The 19,966-nt window shown below is 25.2% G+C and overlaps 1 protein-coding gene across 1 annotated transcript in view; it reads left to right on the top strand.

Annotated features, from left to right (window-relative positions):
- The first annotated feature begins 5,013 nt into the window (after positions 1-5,013).
- The window catches only part of LOC129612189 (homeobox protein 2-like), a 65,986-nt gene continuing 51,033 nt past the window's right edge, over positions 5,014-19,966 (top strand). Inside the window, exon 1 of the mRNA XM_055525711.1 lies at positions 5,014-5,174. Within this exon, the coding sequence (XP_055381686.1) occupies positions 5,075-5,174 (100 nt within the window). The 5' untranslated portion in view covers positions 5,014-5,074. The remainder of the gene's footprint in view (positions 5,175-19,966) is intronic.

Raw genomic sequence — 19,966 nt, 5'->3', positions numbered from 1 at the left:
GTGCTTATGTATGGTATATAAGATTCTTTTTATGTAATTGAAACAAATGACATATGCCATTATGTACAGACTTATATTATGACATTATATAAAATTTACATTATATACAATTTGTGTTGTTTTTATATATTTAGTTGAAGCAACAACGGAACATGATTTAGTTTTAAAACATTTTTTAACAAAGCCGGTATACAAAAATTTTGACCGGGTTTTTATCAAAATTTTCATATCAAAACATAAAAAACCAAAAAGAAAAAAACAATAAAAAAAATATTTTTTATAAAAAGGATAATTATTATTGTTTTGGTTTGCTATACTTTTGATTTTTGTTATTTCGATACTAAATGATAACAAGTAAAAAAAAAAGAGGAAAACTAAAGGAAAATGAAAAAAAAAAGTTTTAAAGGGTAAAATGGAATTCATTTTTTCATTTTATTTTCTATCTTGTTATTCATTGTAAATAAAAATTTGTTTGATATAAAAAAAAAAAGGATTTTTCATAAAGTGAATTTTTAAAACGTCATATTTTTTAATAATATTTAAACAATACCTGAGAACTCTGATCTTTTTTTTGAATCTCATAAACAACAATTAATGTAAATAAAAAAAAAACTGAACATTATTAAGTGAATTAAATAATAAAAATAATTTAAGAACTAAGAATTTAATTGTGAATAATTAATTTTGATAGCTTCCCACTTTGTCTTAGTGTTTAATTTTTTTCATCAAATTACTAAAATATTGATTAAAAAAATAGTTATAAACTGGTATTTGCTGAAAAAGCACTGCACTTAATAACAAAACGTTTATTATTGCCATATACGTGTTTATGTACTCTTTTAGTGGATTAGTACCATTTGAAAATGAATTTATATACAGTAATGAAATCAATAATGCATACAAACATAAGTATATAATATGTAAACCGCTATGATACAAACTATTAAATTCAATAGTTTTGTGGTTTGGGTAAAACTCAATATGAAAATACGGTGGCTAAAATTTTTTTTTTTCTATTTTACTTTTGTCGTATCAGCAAAAGTACTTGACTTGCTCAAATTACGATTTCAGAGTAAATTTGAAAATTTATTAAGAATCATGGATGTGTATATGGATGTAAAAGTGTTTCTAAGTACTCTCCCTCTGGTCTGAAGTTTGGTACTTGTAATTTGAACAATAAATAACAGTATTGTTTCTATTGATTGCACTATAGTAGTAATCAAAGAATAAAGTATAAATTTTAGAATAGCGCTATTGTAGTTCTTTATAATTTCATTCATTCAAATGGGTGTTTTGCTTAACCTAAAAGTTTTCTTTATTTCAAAAGTTCTCATTATTTTCAACTGTTGAGGTATATGGGATTATTGAGACAAAGTAATGTTTTTTTTACAATTTTTCAAAGTTGAGGTGTTTACGTAAATAACTTTTTTATAAAATAAAAAATTTACTTAATCAGTATTAAGATTATAAGTAGTAATATTTTTCTTTCAATAACGCGATTTAGAAATTACCCTTTATTTAAATTCTTTGTGATTATGCATTTATTCTCATGTACTCGATTTTTAATACAATAAGCTAAGTAAAATGTACAAATATAGAATAAGCCAATAAAGTTAAGAGAATTTCATGGTCTTAATTCAATTTCGCAGAGTGCATTTTGGTTTGCATTTAAAGTTAATTTAAAATTTCTATAACATTAAAATTCATATTTGAGCAATTTCATTTTTGAGCCGCCCAGCACTTTTAATTCGAATAGTTTTTAAGATAAAAGTATTGCAATAAAAACTAAACAACTATAACTTTAAGTGAAAAATTTTCCTCAAAAATTCATTTGGAAAAATCTTCTTAAGAATGTAGTAGGAAGTAGTATTAGGGGAGACCTTAATTTAATTTCAAATAATTTTTGCTGCGAATTTTGATTAATTAACCCTTAAATAACATTGTCTGAAACCAAGGATCACTTTTGTATCCTAAAATAAAAATGCATTCTTTTTCAAAAAGTAGAATGCATTCTTTTTCGTCGGCAATTTCTTCATACCTCTGTAGCTCAGTTGGTAGAGCGTCCGCCTTGAAAGCGGTGGGTCCTTGATTCGAGTCCAGTTCAGGGAGAAAATTTTTTTAATTTTTCTGCCTTTAACTCGTTCCTTTGATTATGTCATCCATCTGTTCTGCAGTTATATGAAGAAATTTCCATTAAGTTAAAGAATCACACAGTTTTTTTATAGATTTTTTTTTAATTTATATTTTATTAAATGTTTTAAACAAATAAGATTTATTTTTCATTTGTTTTCAACACTAATATTCAATATCTTTGGATGGAAATTCACTGAAATCACAATATTGATTTTTATTTTCAAGTTTTTAAAGTTCTATAAAAAAATAAAAAAATAATTAGCAAAATTTTTGATAAACAGTCAATTTTTTCTTAAATTTTACTAAAAACTAAAATTGGTAAATTTTACTTCGCGATTCTGCGTTCTCAATGAAATTCTTTGTTGCTTAAAACTCGTGATATTTTTTCAAATTTGTGTATCCACACAACTGCTATTTTGCGATTGTTAAGACTCCAGTTAAAATTAATATATTTGTAATTTCAAAAACTTAAAGCCCAAAATTTTAGGTTTTTTGGTATATTCTTCATTATACTCTGATTGAGGTATACAAAAAAAATAAAAATTAAAAGAAATGATTGATTTTAAATGCATACACAATTTTTAAGGAGGTTATTTCTTACTTCCAGGTATCAGTTACGAATTAATAATATCACTAATAAAATAAAAAGCTAAAATTTTTACTTTAAAAATTTCATTAAATTTAATTGTGTAGTTGGATGGCATTTCCATATGTCATAATATACACTTGCGTGTCACTATCATTTTCTATGTAAAACTGCTCGAAATCAATATTTTTGCAATTACGTTTTTAAAGTATGGTTGTAATACACATACTTTAAAAACGTAATATAGATTCATGATACTAGTCATAAAATTTTGACTGACGTCAAAAATCAATATAGTGAAAAGCCACATTCCATACTGCTGTTTACTTGTTATATTTATTTAGCCATAAATAAAAAACATTTTTAAATTACAAAATATATGTATATAGCACGTTCATATATATGAAGTTTATGTGTGTGTATAAGAGATCCTTTTAATGAATAAGTCTATCCAATTATCATGATTTTTACAACAGCATTTGAAGTCGCAAATTTTTAATTTAAACTAAACAATACCTTACATTTTCAACTTTGAGGATTACAAATATTCGCTAACGTGCATGTATAGTAACAACAGTGTCTATCAACTTTTGAGAGAATAAATTTCAATAACATAAAGAGTGTTATCTGGAGCAAAAATGTTTAGTTACAAATCCTGGTTTACCGTTTAGCTTAGATTAAATTTTTAAGTAAATTCATTAATACCTAAATAGGTGCCAATTACAAGTGGAAAATTTAAACAAAAGACTTTATGGATATTAAACATTGAAAGTAGAACTTTATAAACTTAAATTTCCGTTAGAAAAATATTCCATTTCTTAAATAATCGTGTATGTTACCAAAACGTGTAACAGTGTGGTCATACACAGGTTTTAATTTTTCATAATAAATTATGAAAAAAGAAAGAAAAAGCAATTTTTATTGTCGCTTTTAATAAACTGATATTTTTTCGGAACATTTCAGGAAATCGAAAATTGTTATATGTATTACAAATAATGCTTATTGATTTGAAAACTTTTTCCTTGATGCCTAAGGTTAAGGTCATTAGTTACTAAAAATTTTATTGAAGTATTTTCAAAATTATCAATCTAAATACATCATGTTCCCAAATAAATTCAAATAAATTAAAGTAAATTCATATCAGCGCTAGGTTTAATGTTTTTAGAATTGAGTCACGATATTTATTAGTTCATAGCATTAGAATAAAATTAAAATAAACCGCAGCAAATTGATGGCGTAATATGGTTAATTGGGTGATTTAAAATATTTAGCTATACATATAAAAAGTTTTAATAAAGTTAATAGTTTTAAAGAAAAAAATTGCTGAAAATTGAAATTTTTGGCTAATTGTGAAATTCTGGAAATTAGAAGGGAGACGAGGCAGAATTAAACTTTCTTCTAACAAAATAAATTACTCAATATTATCTGGAAGCTGTTAAAATTTTTAATTTCTCATCTTAGAAAAACTGATGTACTAAGTACTAAAATTTTTTTAAACATACTATTGACTGTTTGAGAAGCGCTTCCGATAAAGAAGCACTTCTCCGAAATCTAGAATATATTTTTATGATTTCGACATAATAATTTGTTGAAGATGGTATTTGCTCAATTTATAATCAAAATGCCAGATATGTAAAAATTTATTTCAAATAAAATAAGTTTTTCAATAAGATTTATCTATATGTATAAAATTTTAAGTTTCTACCATGCGAACTCTAGAAGTTTTGTAAACGTATGCCCAGTCGGACAAACTGGGAGGCAAAAGGGCAAGATGAAATTAACAAACACTATTTGTTTCCAATTATGTTAGAAATGGGTGAAAGATATAATTTATATTGCAATCAATTGTATTGTAATTTATTAATTTTCATTGCAGAATTAACAAATTTGGAAAACAAAAATTTCGCCTATAAATATGTTCTATTTTATGCAGATTAGTCAATAAGTTGAAGCTTCACGATTCATTTAATTCAAATTTATGCAGTAATTTTTTTATTGTAGATCAAATGTACTCAAAATAAAAATTTTTTCATTTAAATTAATGGAGCAATTTTACGATTTTTGTTTTAGACAATTCTAAATATAATCTGCATTGCATATAGAGTAACCATAAAATATGCACACTTTTAACATTATTTTTATTTATTTTTTGATTGTTGTTATTTTTTATAGTAGAAATTTACATATGAAAAACATAAAATAAAAATGAAATTCCAATAATTTTTTATGAAAAAATTTTACATTTTAATTAAATGCAATATTGTGATTTTAAATGTAATAAAAATAAATGTATAAAAAATAGTAAATTAATAAAATAAAAAAATTTAATAAAAAAAATTCAAAAATATTTGAACCATGTTTTGGATTTTAAGAAGAACTGGAGCAGTGAATTTTTTCAATTCACTTAATAATAACTGTGCATCAAAGTCTAATTTTAATCACAACAATAACAATGGTAAGTTGAGATATTTTTTTAAAAGTAAAAAAAAATTTTCATTTTAATTTTTCGCGATCATACACTTTTCAAATATATTTCGGTTATTAAAAATTGTTATAAATATGCAATTTGATTAGTACAAAATGAACCGGCAAAAATAAATGAAACTGCGATTTCGACTGAACTACTCCATTAACTTCTTACTTATTAAACATGTTGACTAAATAATTTTCCCACATACTGTTGACTGTTTTAGAAGCCCAGAGCTTAGATTTCAGTTCAATATACAAATAAGTTGAAGTAAAATATAAGAAAATTTTTCCAGTTTCCATTTTTTTCAGCGTCTTCTAATTGACATTTTTTATGAAGTTTTTTAAAGGAAAAATTTTAGAATTTTTTTGCGTTCTCTTAATATTTTTAATTATAAAGCTGCAAAAAATTACTAAATTACCATTTGTAGTTCAGAAAAGAAACGAAAGAAAACGCAATTGCACATCGAATTCTGGCAAGCTTTATTAGCAAGAATAAATTCGAAAGTTTTTCATTATTTTGATTTTTCATGCCATAATTTCCAATTTTTATTGATTTGTAATAAAAATGTATAACGAATTAAGTAATTCTAAGAAAATTTTCATGTTTTCAAGATTTTTATTAAATTTATGGTTAATAATTTTACAACAATGCGTTAAGTTTTTAATTTTTCTCCTCTTCTGCTATAAATAATTTTTTTTTTTAAAATAAGGGCAGAAAAAAGCTGTCCGTAATAAATATATGAATTGACCACTTAAAGGACTCTGGTCTTTTGGGAGCCTTCAGATTCATTATCGACTTGTAGTACACTTTACTTTCATGATAAATTTGTTTTAAATCATATTTCCAAAAATATTGGAAAAAATTACTAGTTTTGCTCCATTAATTTTCATTAGATTCTAGAAGGAAACTTATGGTTACCCAACGTCTTAAGGAAACCTTTTTTTGATAAATTATTGTGTCGAAACCAAAAATATTTTTAAATTAATTGAGTGATGGGAATTTAATGACAACTTGCTTCGTCTACTGCAAAATAGCATTGCCAAACTGTTTTTTTTTGCTCAAATCCGAAATCCCGTACTTTTAAATTCTCACGATAGACACAAGGAATTATCATTTTTTCAAATAATTTTAAATAAATCATTTCAAGTGAAATTTTGTTTTTACTTCTCTTTTTTCCCGAGCTGTTGGTTTTCATTTTTGCTGTACATACAAATACAACACAAATATTCTGATATTTCTTTAAATATAAAAATCTTATGTTTTCGAATTATATAATGCAAAGATTATTAGAACATCTATGTTCTATAATATAGTAAAAAGAATACTCTAATACAATATATACAATAATAAAATTTGATTGAGCTATTAGTTACGTTACAGTTTTTATAACCTTTAAAACTAATTTGAAGTAGCGATTTCAGTGGGTCAATTATGCTCAGTTTCAGTAAATATATGCATCTGTGCCAAATTTCAACTCCGTTCTAGGTTTTTGCGTCGTATACTCTATTGAACTGCAAATGTTTCATTCTTCGTGTTGCATTCAATTTAAACTATAATTTTGCATAACCCTATCTTACTTGTGCGGGGAAAAAATCTTATTTATTCCAAAAGAAAATTTTTAATTCAGTTTGCTTTGAATAGAAAAAAATTTTACTAAATTAAATTTGCTCTTTAAATTCCTTTTTAGCACTTTTCCAAAAAATTTTTGAAAAAAAGTGCTTATTAGTACATTCTAACCGTCTGTTCGACCGTGGACATGTTTACAAAACTTCTGCACCCTTGAAGAAGGAAAGTAAAAATTTAATATGTACATAGATCTTTGTAAGGAACTTATTTCCGCAGAAGAAAAGTGTTACTCATCTCCCCCTCTAGAAGTAATATCACCAAAAATCCTAAAAATGCTATCTTTTAAATATTTATTACAGTGAAACCATAAGCATTTTGCGAATTTTGCAAACGCAGAAAGATAGTGGCTTGCTATACTATATTGCGGCATACTATAGTTAAACTTTAAAAAACCAAATGACCGTTAAAATTTACCGTTATCTAAAATCCGTTTTTTCTAAAATTTTCATTTCGTTTTTCTTCCAGACTCCAACTTATAGGAGCCTGAAATTAATAGTTTATTTTGTTAGAAGAAAATTTTTTTCCATCCTCACCCCCTCTGAAATTATCGCCTATTTAAATTTGTAAAATTTGAATTTTTGACGTGTCATATTTCCGAAACCGCAACCTTTTTCATATTTTTATAAACGCATAAAGCTAACGGTAAATTCCATGACATTAAAAAATATAATACTTTTTCTTAAGTCACACAATTTTGCTTTATTTCAAAGACTGCATGTATGTATCATCCTAAATATATGCAATCCTAGAAATAGTTTCGTATAAGAATGAAAATAATTTTAATAGTGTTGTAGGCACACATAGACTGTATTTAAAAGCAGTATTTTCACTTGTTGAAAAATTAAAATTTTAGAGTGCAAAGGAGTTGAAATAGTTTTATTTTTTTGAGAAATAAGCTACATAAAATAACACAGTTCAAAAACTTGTTAAAGTCAGTTTGGATTATAAGTGTATTGTCAATTCGGTTCATCTTCATATTTAAGTTATATGCATCATCAAATTAGAACTAATTAAAATTAATAGTTGTACTTAATACACCTATTCAACGCAATGAATATTATTATCACTAACAATTTAGTATAATGATTTTAAGTTTTATTTTTTATTTAAAAAAAATTTGTTAAAATTTTCATTTTAATATGATGATAATGAGTATCCTATAATATTCTTGCATAAATACTTATTCCAATTTAAACATACGTGCTCACACATACGATTTACTTCATTATTTCTTATCACAATAATTTATATTTTTGTGAAGAAAAAAAGAAGAAAATTAAAATAAAATTAGATTTTTCATTGTAAATTTCTATTTAAAAAGATAATTTTAATTTACATTCTAAAATTCCGTTCAAATCATTGAATTGTAAAGATATAACGTAATAGAGATTCTGAACATAAGAACGAAGTCTCAGACATAAGAGCAAATATTACTAAAATTTTCATTTTGTAATAAAACGAACATTCTATTACGATTCACTCATATCTACATACATACATATAAATACGTGCTATATTATGTAAAAAGGGATGAATCAAAGAAAAATGTCCTTTTTTTGAAATAAAATTATAAAAGAAAAATAATATACAGCAATATGTTTGCGTGTGTAGTGAAAAATTTGATAAAAATCAAATGAATTTTTTTTTTGTAATATAAAGGTAACTTGTATACTCTCCGATAAAATATTTAATTTAATGGAACTCTCGAAGTGTTATGGATATAGATATAATTATGTACATACATTTGTGTATAAACATACCGAGTACACACAACATTTGTAAACATAGATGTTTGTTGGCGTTGTTATGGATACTTTTTAATGTGATACGAAATTTATTATGTTTGGATCAATTAAATGGTCAAATTTAAGGTCATATCCCTGACTTATATTTTAGTACTCGTATCCTCATTTCAGCGTTTTATTTTGAAAAGTTTTTCTCAGTTAACTCATTACAATTTTATTTCTGTCCTAATAGATAAGGTTAATTTGAACTGAGAGTGAGGCTTTTGTTTTTATATACGAAATATTTTAATATACACCTATCCATATATGCGTATGCGTATTTTTATTGTGGATTCAATAACAGAAATACATAATATGTACAGGTAAGGTAAGTATGCAATATACAAAGAAGTCTCAAAATTGAAAAATTAAGTAAAAATGAACAGAAATTAATAAAACTTTTCTAAATGTAGCTGCTCCGTTCCGTAAGTTCCGTAACAGTTTTATTATGCATTGCTTAAATTATACAAAGTTCATTTTCATTCATAAAATTTATGAAATTTATTTAGACTAAATTAACAAAAAAGAGCAGTTACCTGGTACAATTCAATGCTACCTGGCTACTAATGCGCTGAGCGCCTCGTATGAAAAGTTTGTTCCATTAGTATTACATAAGGAAAACTTATGAAATACTAATGGGTTTTCAAGTTACATCTTATCATTTTGAAATAAAAGTAAATTTGTGACTTCTTTATAATGAATTAAAACTAATTTTAAAATTTAAATAAATTGGAAGATGTGTATATAGAAATAGACCTGCAATAATCTTGTGTACGAATTATTTCCACGCATTTTCACAGCTTAACTTATATATTTTCTTCTGTCATACTCATATAATAATACAAAGCAATGTTATTGTATAATATTATAATAATAACATACGCACGAAAAATTCTATATATTTTAAAATGTTGTCTATTTCACGGCTTTTTATGATATTAATATGATTTATTTGATTAAATGATTTCATAGCCTTGAAATTTGAACAGGTTCATTCAAGTGTTCATTATTAATACATATTTTTATAGAATTTCAAAAATTGAATTTTAATGTTGAAATGAAATCAAATACAAATCCTCTATTTAAGCGAAAATCATTTAATTAAGTTAAAAATCAAATTGAATTTCTTTAGCATTGTTTTCTTATTAAATGGGATAAGAAAAGTAAACAGATAAAAGGAAATAATAATATTTCTTATTATTAAACGCTCAATTGTAAGTTTAAGATATTTAAAAATAAGTCAGTTTTCCAATACCAGTTCCTGCAATTAAATAATTTCGCAAGTCTTCAATTGGCAATTAAGTAATTGCGCAAGTATAGGATTTAAAAATTAAATACATTTATAAATACAAATTGAATCTAATTATGCAAAAATTACTTACAAGGTTACATAATATCTTACTAGAATTTCAAAACTGATGCTATTAATTTGACAGCTCACTATCAAGCATTAAGAAATTAATTTGGCCAAATATTCGAGAAAAAGGGCCGAACTTACGCAAATTCGACCAATGCTTAGGTCTGCCAACTAAATACTTGTTTGTATTCTAATTTAAATTTTTGTTCAAATTTCAAATATTTGTATTTTTAATTTCACATTATTGTTAATTTTGAAATCCTGAAATTTACTTCTCCATTCTCTTCCCTTTCCTTTATTTCTCACACCAATGATATTTAACAAAAAAAAAGACATAAAAACTGTTGTTACATTTTCAACAAAAGTTTATCAATAGGCGTTTGTAAACACAAGTTGCAACAGGAATGACAATATAATGTGGACTAACAACGTAATGTGATGTGCTAACACTTTTGCAACTATATTTTTGGTACTTTAACACTAACAATACTATCTTACAAGAAAATGACCACAATTAATATTGAATCTCTAATAATAAGAGTGTGTTACTCGCAATATCATAACTTAATTTTAGGATGTTACTTTTTTCTAATAAAATTTTGTATAACAAATTTCTGAAAAGGTGAAAAAATTAAATTTTTTCTGAAGATTTAAAAAATGGGTCAAATATGACTAAAAACGAAAAAAATAAGTCATGGGGCCAAAACAATATTAAAATGGGAACGTTTGCCCATTTCGGGCCAAAGTACCAACGCACAACGCAGTGTTACTATTGGTCACTCCACCGTTCTCTGAAAAATCGTCTTTATGTGAAATCTCATTTTAAGAACTACTGTACATGTGTTCGGGGAAGAGAAGGAACTTTTAAGTCGAAACATTCAAAAGAAATTTTGGAATTTGCATATGCATATGTACATATCCATAAACACACATATTATGTATGTGTGTACATAATTTTAATACAATTTTCTCAATAAGGGTTATCGATCATTTTAAATATTCAAGAAGAAGAAAAAACAAACAAAAAAATTATATAAATTAAATTTCTAGAAATTTCGAAAATTCCAAATGTCAAATAAAGACATTTACAAGTGAAACGCATTTCTTATTCAAATATAATTTTTTTTCAATAAACAAAACAAATATGGTGTGTATATATGAACATAAATATGTACATATTATATACATAATGACTTTTATATGAATTCAAGATTCTTATTCTATGTTCTTAATACAAATTGCAAATACCTACAATATGAATTTTATAATATTTTTTCTATGTTTATTTGATGTTTAATTTTCAAAATTGGGATTCTCAGTAAATAAGAACGTTCAATTTCAAAGAACTTCAAAAAGCTATGTAATATTTCGTAAAATTTTATTGCATCCTTTCGCAGAGATGTCTATACAGGCATACTTACTTTTGTATGTATAAAATATATAAAGTATAGTTAATAACGGCTTTTATTACCAAAATGTATACATACATATTTGAAAATAGAATATTCAAATATATTTGTAATAAAAGTAAATTTTATAAGTGGAAAAATGTGAAAATATGTATGTATGTATATACATACTTATTGTGTAGTATACTCAATAGAAAAATTTAAAATAAAAATTTTATGGAAATCTAATTTAAAATGAGTTCAATGTATTGACTACAAGAATAGGTTCCAGACCTTCAAATACAAAATTTATTTGTAGAACATGTGAAATATTTTATTTAATTATTTTTATTTAAAATTCAAATTGCGTAAAGAAATTGACGTCTTATTGTTTGTAGATTAATTAAATATTGTAATAAATTTGTCCAACATCTACGCACATCTACATCTATACAAAATTTGAAAAAGGTTAATAAACTTGTTTTATTGCAAAGTATTTAATGACAATGCATATTTATTATAATTTATTTACAGAAATTAATGTTTAAAAAAAAATTTAATCACATTTTATTACTTTATGAACACAGATATATTGGAGGTGGATTGAGTAAATTTTCAGTATTTCATATAGTGTGAATTTTCTTTGTTTTAATAAAACCATCCCACATTCTTCGCGAATACCAGTAGGTACTTACCCACGTGCTTGAAATCGAGTAAAAGTTGTTTACGGAAAAAATACTCTGTTCAATAGCTGGTAGATATTGTTTTTGCCTTAAATCTTAATTATATCTCGGATCAAACGTATGTACAACCTTGACCTTTGTCTATTTGCTCTATTCTTTTTGTTTTCTTCTTTATAATGATTTTAAATTCTTCAAAATTCGAAAACACCAATCAGTTGATTCCTGTCATTCCAACCAGCACTCGCAAAAATAGTAAAATAGCAGATATATTTACTAAAAGTTATTGAGATCTCATGAGCGCTTTTGGTAGATACCATACAACTCCTAAAGTTATTTGGCAGAAACTATTCAAGAAAGGCTGCACAAGCAAATATGTTGTTATGTTAAAAACTGTTGAAATTTCTCGACTGCATATAGCAGGTACAACTTCATAAGCAGTTTGTTTATAGCTCAGAAACTATTAAAGCTACAAAGCTGAAATTTTGAACAAACGCATTTAGTGATGTTGCCATTATTTTCAGGTAAACTCTTTTAGATTGTGTGGGTTTATATAGTATGTATAAAATAGCACTAGATATATAAAAATCCAGAGATTGTATGAAACGCCATTTAATATCATTTATTCGTACTGGCATCTCAGAGTTAACACGGTCAACTATATCTATTATCGTTCATTGTAAAGTAAGATACACATATAGAAAGTTGTATTATAAGTTTTTTTTATTTTATTAATTAAAATTTAGCTCTACCAGCTATTAATTTCAATAATACGAAATAAAAAAAAATATTTATTAATTAAATAATTAAATATCCTTAGGCAACAATATTAGTAAGAAACTATTTAATAATTGAAGGTTTTGATGATATAAATTTCAGATTACAAGCAAATTTAGAGTGTAAGATTGAAAATAGTTGTGCATTAATTATAAATTTTTTTACGAAAATGTAATGCTGTCGTATAACTGGCATTTTAAATTTATAGAATTTACGATTTTAATTCAAGGCATTTTAAACAATTAAAAATAATAATTCATATAGGTCAAGGTTTTAGTTTTATTATTAAACAACCAATCGGAATATTCTATATTAAATACATTAAAATTTTAGTGACAGTCACATAAAAGCAGTCATAGATTGAAAATTAAGTATAGTATTCTTGATGTCTTCTCTTTTTTAAAGAACATCTTTTGGATTTTTCAACTTAAAAAAGTAGATCAAAAGTGTTTGACTATTGTTTAATATTTATATCTCACTTATACTTTACGATAAATACATGAAACACTTTGCCTTTGAGTTGAGATATATGTATCTGAATACTTACGTGATATAATCAGATAAATAATTATATATGTACAATATATCATTATAACCTTATGTAACCTTTCGAGTTTCTTATATTATATGTTGTGCATGCATATACACTCTGATTAAAAGAAATTCTATACATTAGCATACATACTATACACCAGAATCCACAAAGTAAAAAATTTCATTTTGAAAATGAAAAAGTTTCAAAAATAATTTTTTAACCTTTAGGGAGCTCTACAGTTCAAATTATCTTAACTTAAATTCAATTTTGTAAAAAAAAAGTTTCTTATGAGGATCAAATATAATATACATATACATAATATACATTATTATTCATGTATTATTAATTAGTATGATTTTAAATAATGTAAAATGATGAGTTTTAAAAAAATTTGGTCTGAAAAAAAGTTCGTTGCTCGAATAATTTATTGCACATGAGTTGTAAAACATTTGAAAAAAGCATAATATTCTCAAAGTTTTTACTGAATATTTTGTAAAATTATAATTTAATAAGGATTAATTAATTTGATATCGATGGAAAATATAATTTTTAAAATTAAAAATCTTGGAAATTTTCGGGTGCGTGCAATTTGATTACAAAGTATAAGAATAAGGGGATAAGAGATTGTAAAGTTTTTGAAAAATATTTTATGTATTGCATAAAATCTGTTCAAAGGGTGTTGGCAGAGGGTTTTTGGGAAATTGAAAACCTTTTTTATATTTGCCAAATTTTTTCGATATTTACTTTAAATTCTCTAATTATCGAATTTGAATTGTAATATACATATATTTCGCTGTATCAAAATTAAATTCAGTTAATTTTCCTTGTTTTTTTTTTCCGTGAATTTTTTTTCCGCTTAATTTGGTCACACTTAATCACTCAAATTTTGCAGATATATTTCTGAAAAATCTCAGCATTTTAATATTTAAAAATTATAAAAAAATTCCATCAATAACATTTTGAGTGTGTTAATATTTTGGTTATACAGCAAACAAAGAATAAAAGAATAAATTTTTGTTTCAAATCTGACGAAGATAAAGATTTTGAAATCCGCATAAATTCTTTACTAACTATGTACCTTTGATCCTTTTTCTCAAAAGGATGAAAGAGGATATCGCATTTACTGGCAACGAAAAATTTTCCTAAAGTAGTACAAGAACTTATTATTTTTCTGCTTTTATAGCACTTTTGCAAAAAAAAAAAAATTTGAAAAAAAGTGCTTATTAGTTCGTACGTTCATCAATCCGCTCTGTACCTTTTTAAAATATGAAACTAAAATTTTATACGCAAGTACACTTTAACAAAAATTTGTTTCTATAGAACACAATTTTTACATATCTTCCTCTCTTTAAAAGTTATACTCCTGCAAAGTCCTAAGAATGTCTTTCTTTGACTATTTATTGTAACGAAACCACAAACATTCTTTAAATTCCGGAAATGCCGAAAGGTTTGTTCTGCCGCAACACGACACACTTGAACATTAAAAAGACAAAATGGTCGTTAAAATAAATCGTTATTAAGACACGTTTTTTCCAAATTTTTAATAGTTTTTCGTTTATGTATCAAATTATCGCCTGCCGCAAATTGTAAAATTTGAATTTTCGGCCAAAACTGCAAACTTTTCCAAATTTCTGTTAATGTGAAAAACTAATGGTAAATGCTATGCCATCAGGAAGTGTAATCATTTGTCTTAACTCACGTAACTAACTCTTCAATTCACCATTATGTTAAGGAATCTTTCAACACATTTTTTTTTCTTATCCTAAATGTATGCAATCATTTGGAATATTTTGCTATATGAACAAAAGTTATTTTTGAGAATGTGATAGATTGTTTTTAAAAGAGGTATGTTCTGTTTTTAGAGTGAAAGGTGCTTTTTTACACACCATTGGTTTGACCCAACTTTATTTTTAAATTGTATTTGAATTAGCAGTACCGACTAACTTTAAGTTACGTAACTTATGTAAATAATTTACATTTTACAGAGAGGCTTTTTAAAATTAAAGTGAAGTTTTTAAAAAGCATACCTCGTAATTATAAGATTTACTACATCAGTTTGATTCCGTATGTTTATGACTGAATGTAAGTAAGAAACTGTATAAAAAATTTGGATTATTAAACCAATTGTTTGAAAAGTAGAACTTTTCTCTTGAACAAAAACAGAAGCAAAATGTAATAGTAGAATTCAACGGTTAAGAAGGTGAGTTCAAATAAATAATTATAAATTTTTATGTAAGCATTTCCTGTGGAAAAAGCCAACTGGCGTAAACACTACTTTTCTGCGTTTAAAATTTTTTCTCTGGATTTAGTAAAAATCAACTTGTTACTACATACATAAAATTTCAACTTTCTATCTTAAAGAATGCAGAAGTTTTATGAACATACAGACGAACGGACGGGTGGGCGAATAGACGGGCAAAGTGAAACAAATAACGATTTTGTTTTTTAAATTTTTTTTCGTAAGGCACTAAAAAATAGAATAGTTATGTAATAAAAGTGTTTATATGAACATATTATTTTTGTCAGTTCTCATTTTATTTACTATTTACCTATATTAAATTTAACTCGGCAGTATAAACCCTTTTATTACTTACCTTTATGTTTATAAACTTTCTGTTTTGCATTTATTAATTTTTTTTTCTGAAATAAAAAAAAATATTGAGGACAATTTAATGCGTACCCATTTTAAAATATAATCTCATATTCAGACAAGTTTTTTTCTAAAAATAACTTTTTCTTCTATATTCTATAGATTTACTTTACATACAGCTTTTGTGAAACTCGATTTAAAAAAATGCTACCGTAATTAAATTTGCTATTATGTCCATTGGGAATGAAATCTAACTCGTACTACAGTGAAATAATGAATTCAAAACAGAGTTGACAATGTTAAAGTTTGGTTAGAATAGACTTTCTAAGCGGGAAGGTGTCGTCGTACTGTATACATTTATTATGTATCTAGTTATAACTGTTACGTACTGAAAATTTTTATTGTAAATTGTTGTATATTAAATAAAGTTTGGTCAAACCATTGTTTGTATTGTAGCACTTTTCCCTTCACCAAATGAGAATGCTGCTTTTAAATACAATCTATGTACACCTACCACGCTATTGGAATTATTTTCATTCATATACGAAACTATTTCTAGGATTGCATATATTTAGGATGAATGATTTATGCAGTCTTTGAAATAAAGCAAAAATTAATATAAAGAGGGGTTAACATAATGCTCGATTTTAAGGGTTAATTGTGTGAGTTAAGAAAAATAATTATATTTTTTAATGTCATGGAGTTTACCGTTAGCTTTTTGCGTTTATAGAAATTTGAAAAGGCTTGCAGATTCGGACGTATAAGGTGCAAAATATTCAAATTTTACAAATTTCAAGATGCTGCTAAAATTTCAGATTCCTGTAACGTACAGTATAAAAGAAAAACGGCCTTAAAAATTTGAAAAAAAGGGGTTTAGATAACGGTAAATTTTAACGGCCATTTTGTTTTTTAAAGTTCAGAAATAATATGCCGCGATAGAAGAAGCAAGGCACTAATTTTCTGCTTTTGCAAAATTTGAAAAATAGTTATGGTTTCTCTGCAATAAATAGTTAAAAAATGCCGTTTTTAGGGTTTTAGGGGGGTATAGCTTTTAGAGGGGGGGGAGAAAGGTGAAAATTTTGTTCTACGGAAATAAGTGTCTAGTAAAGATCTATGTACATTTAAAATTTCAGCTTTCTATCTTCAAGGATTTAGAAGTTTTGTAAACAGACACATGGACAGACGGACGGACGGATGGACGGACGGACAGAGTGAAACTAATAAGCACATTTTTCAAAATTTTTTTTTTAAAGTGCTAGTGGATAATTTATTTTAACAACGCCATAATTACATAAAGTTGTAACAAAGAAATGATTTGTAAAGTAATTTGAAAAATATTTTTAGTCTAGAGCTAGACTAGCTGTTAAAACATAAAAACTACGATATGTAACCAATTTTTGTTTTAAATATCAGAATTTTTACTATGATGATTTTGCAATTTTTACCATTTTTTTGCTTTTTTAAAGAAGTTTGGTAAAGCTTATAGTTTTGTAATAAATAAAAATCCGAATCAATATTCGAACTCCTGGCTTAGGTTGAATTTTAGATGAATCAAGTTGAATTTTTGTTTTGAACATTTTTTTCCACAAAGATTGCATGTATTGAACTTCTGCTTTCTATAAAATAAAGAGTGTAGAAATCTTGTTAAGAGACGCACAGACGAACTGAATGAAATTAATAATTATAATATTTTATATTTTCTATTTATCCTTATATTATATTTTTATATAATATGGAAATGAAATTTAATTTGAATATTATTTTTTTTTTCCCATTTTCTTAAATATGAAATTTACGACTTAATAACAAAAACTTACACAATATTTTAATGAATTCTCAAAATTCAACAGGTGAATTCGTTTAATTTGTGTATAATTATGCATACATCTGTTAGAACTATATTAGAACTCTGAGTTATGTATTAAGACTGTAAAGATATTAATGAAGTTTAATTTGTCTTTTAAGATAAAATTATGCAGCTTGTGTTTAAGCAACGATAGCTAATTGTTGTAAATTAATGTCAATTTCAAAATACTTTTAGATAAGAATTTGTGCTTAAATAAAATTTGTAAATTTGCTATCATTTTATGAAATTTTCGCCTATAAAAGTGAGCAAATAGTCGTCTATAATATCTTTAAAAACAAATTTGTAACATTCTTTTTTCAAAGAATCAATAACATGTCCTATAGTACGTAAAGTATTTTTGAATACCGTTTCCATATGAAAGTGGAAAATTTTTCCCACTATCATATTTTTGTAAAACCCTTAAATGTGATCAATTAACACCACAGTTTACAAAATAGAACAATAACATTTTTGCCTTTGCCTAATTCTACTTATTTATATGTGCAATCTATTTATGTACTTTTCAAATTATATAAAATTTTTCATTTTTGTATTTCTACGCATATTTATACAGGTTAATTCTGAAAGGTATACAACAACATATATCATTGGTTGGAGGATCTCAAACGGGTAAAACTTTTGTTCCGGACTATGTGCCAAATCTCAAACGTGTCTGAGTTCCAGGAATTTTAACGAATTTTCATGAAATTTTTACTTATTTTACCAAGTTTTTTTTAATTATAGCTTTCGTTCCGAAAAAGATAGTAACTTTAAATAAACAGTTTTTAAAAGGCCTATTAAAGGGTTTAAAATAGTCATGCTGTTTAATTTTGTATTTTATGTACCTTCAGAATACCAAGCATTCGAACTTTAGGGAAAATCAAATTTTTCACTTGTTTTATTTTTCAGTTTTTTTTAACCAGATAATTTCGTAAGAAATTTTTTGAAACCTTGAAGTTTTTTTATGGTATTTTTTGCAGCTGCTCAAGCTTTAATTTAGGTACTCGAGCACAAAAAAATTTTTTATGGTACAGAAGATATAGCGCAAAAGCCATTTCTATGTCAAGATTTTAAAGGCCCTATTTTTCACTATTTTTGATTTTTATTGATTTAAAGCGCTGTAACTATCAACTATTATTAATTTTCGAAGGCAAGAGTCAATCAAAAAAACAGTTGACATTTTTAAGAACCGTTATTTTGATAAAAAATCTGAATTTTTAATTTTTTTATTGAAATGTAACAAAATTCAAACGAAATTTTATACAAACTTTTTAATTGAAAAACAAAAATTTATTTTAAAAAATTTAAAATTTTTGAAAAGAAAAATTAGAATTTTCATTTTGGAAAAAGAAAAAAAAATCTAGTAATCAAAAAATTATTTTTCGAAAGTTTTCTTGGTAAAGAAAATTGATAGGTTTTTTATTTTTGCCAATTTTTGTAAGAAATGGTACCTATATGGTTCGAAATTTTTAAATGCATTTTTCTCACATTGGGTGCAATTTAAAAATTTGAAAAAAATATTTTCGAAATCTAGACACAATTTGGCATCTGAAATTATTAAAATTAACCAGCTGGAGCGATTTTTTTAAAGACGCCATACAAAATTTGACATTTAAATAGAAAAATTTTTTTTTTTTCAATAGGAAAATTTAATTTTTTTGAACGAAATGGAGTATGGTATTAACATTATAAAGCTAATGAATAATTAATAAATAACTTAACGGGACTAACAAATTTCAAACCAATTTCTACAAAAATTAAATTGGCTGATGCAAATAAAGAGGAGTTCCATGTAAGCAAATTACTTCAAATATGTGATTGAATGGAAATTGGTTTGATAGAAGAAAAAAATTTTGGATAAGGAATTCGTATTTCCCCAAATTTTTTGATAAAGGATTATTAAATTGAATTTCATTTAAGTTTTATCGACATTTGGTTTGATTTTAATTGAATTTGTGGCTCACAATATTTGTGGTTTTCGTGCTATATTTTCTGTACCATAAATATTTTTTTAATGTTTAAAGACTTAAATTAAAGTTTTACAGTTGTTTAAATTATAGTTTAAACAGTTGCGCAAAATTTAATAAAAATAATTTCAAGGGTTCAAAAAATTTCTTACGAAATTATCTGGTTAAAAAAAAACTAAAAAATAAAACAAGTGAAAAATTTGATTTTCCCTAAAGTTCGAATGCTT

This window comes from Condylostylus longicornis, unplaced genomic scaffold (assembly GCF_029603195.1).
Source record: "Condylostylus longicornis isolate FDR11 unplaced genomic scaffold, ASM2960319v2 ptg000004l, whole genome shotgun sequence".
Classification (NCBI taxonomy): Eukaryota; Metazoa; Arthropoda; class Insecta; order Diptera; family Dolichopodidae; genus Condylostylus; species Condylostylus longicornis.
This window is presented reverse-complemented; position numbering and strand designations above follow the sequence as displayed.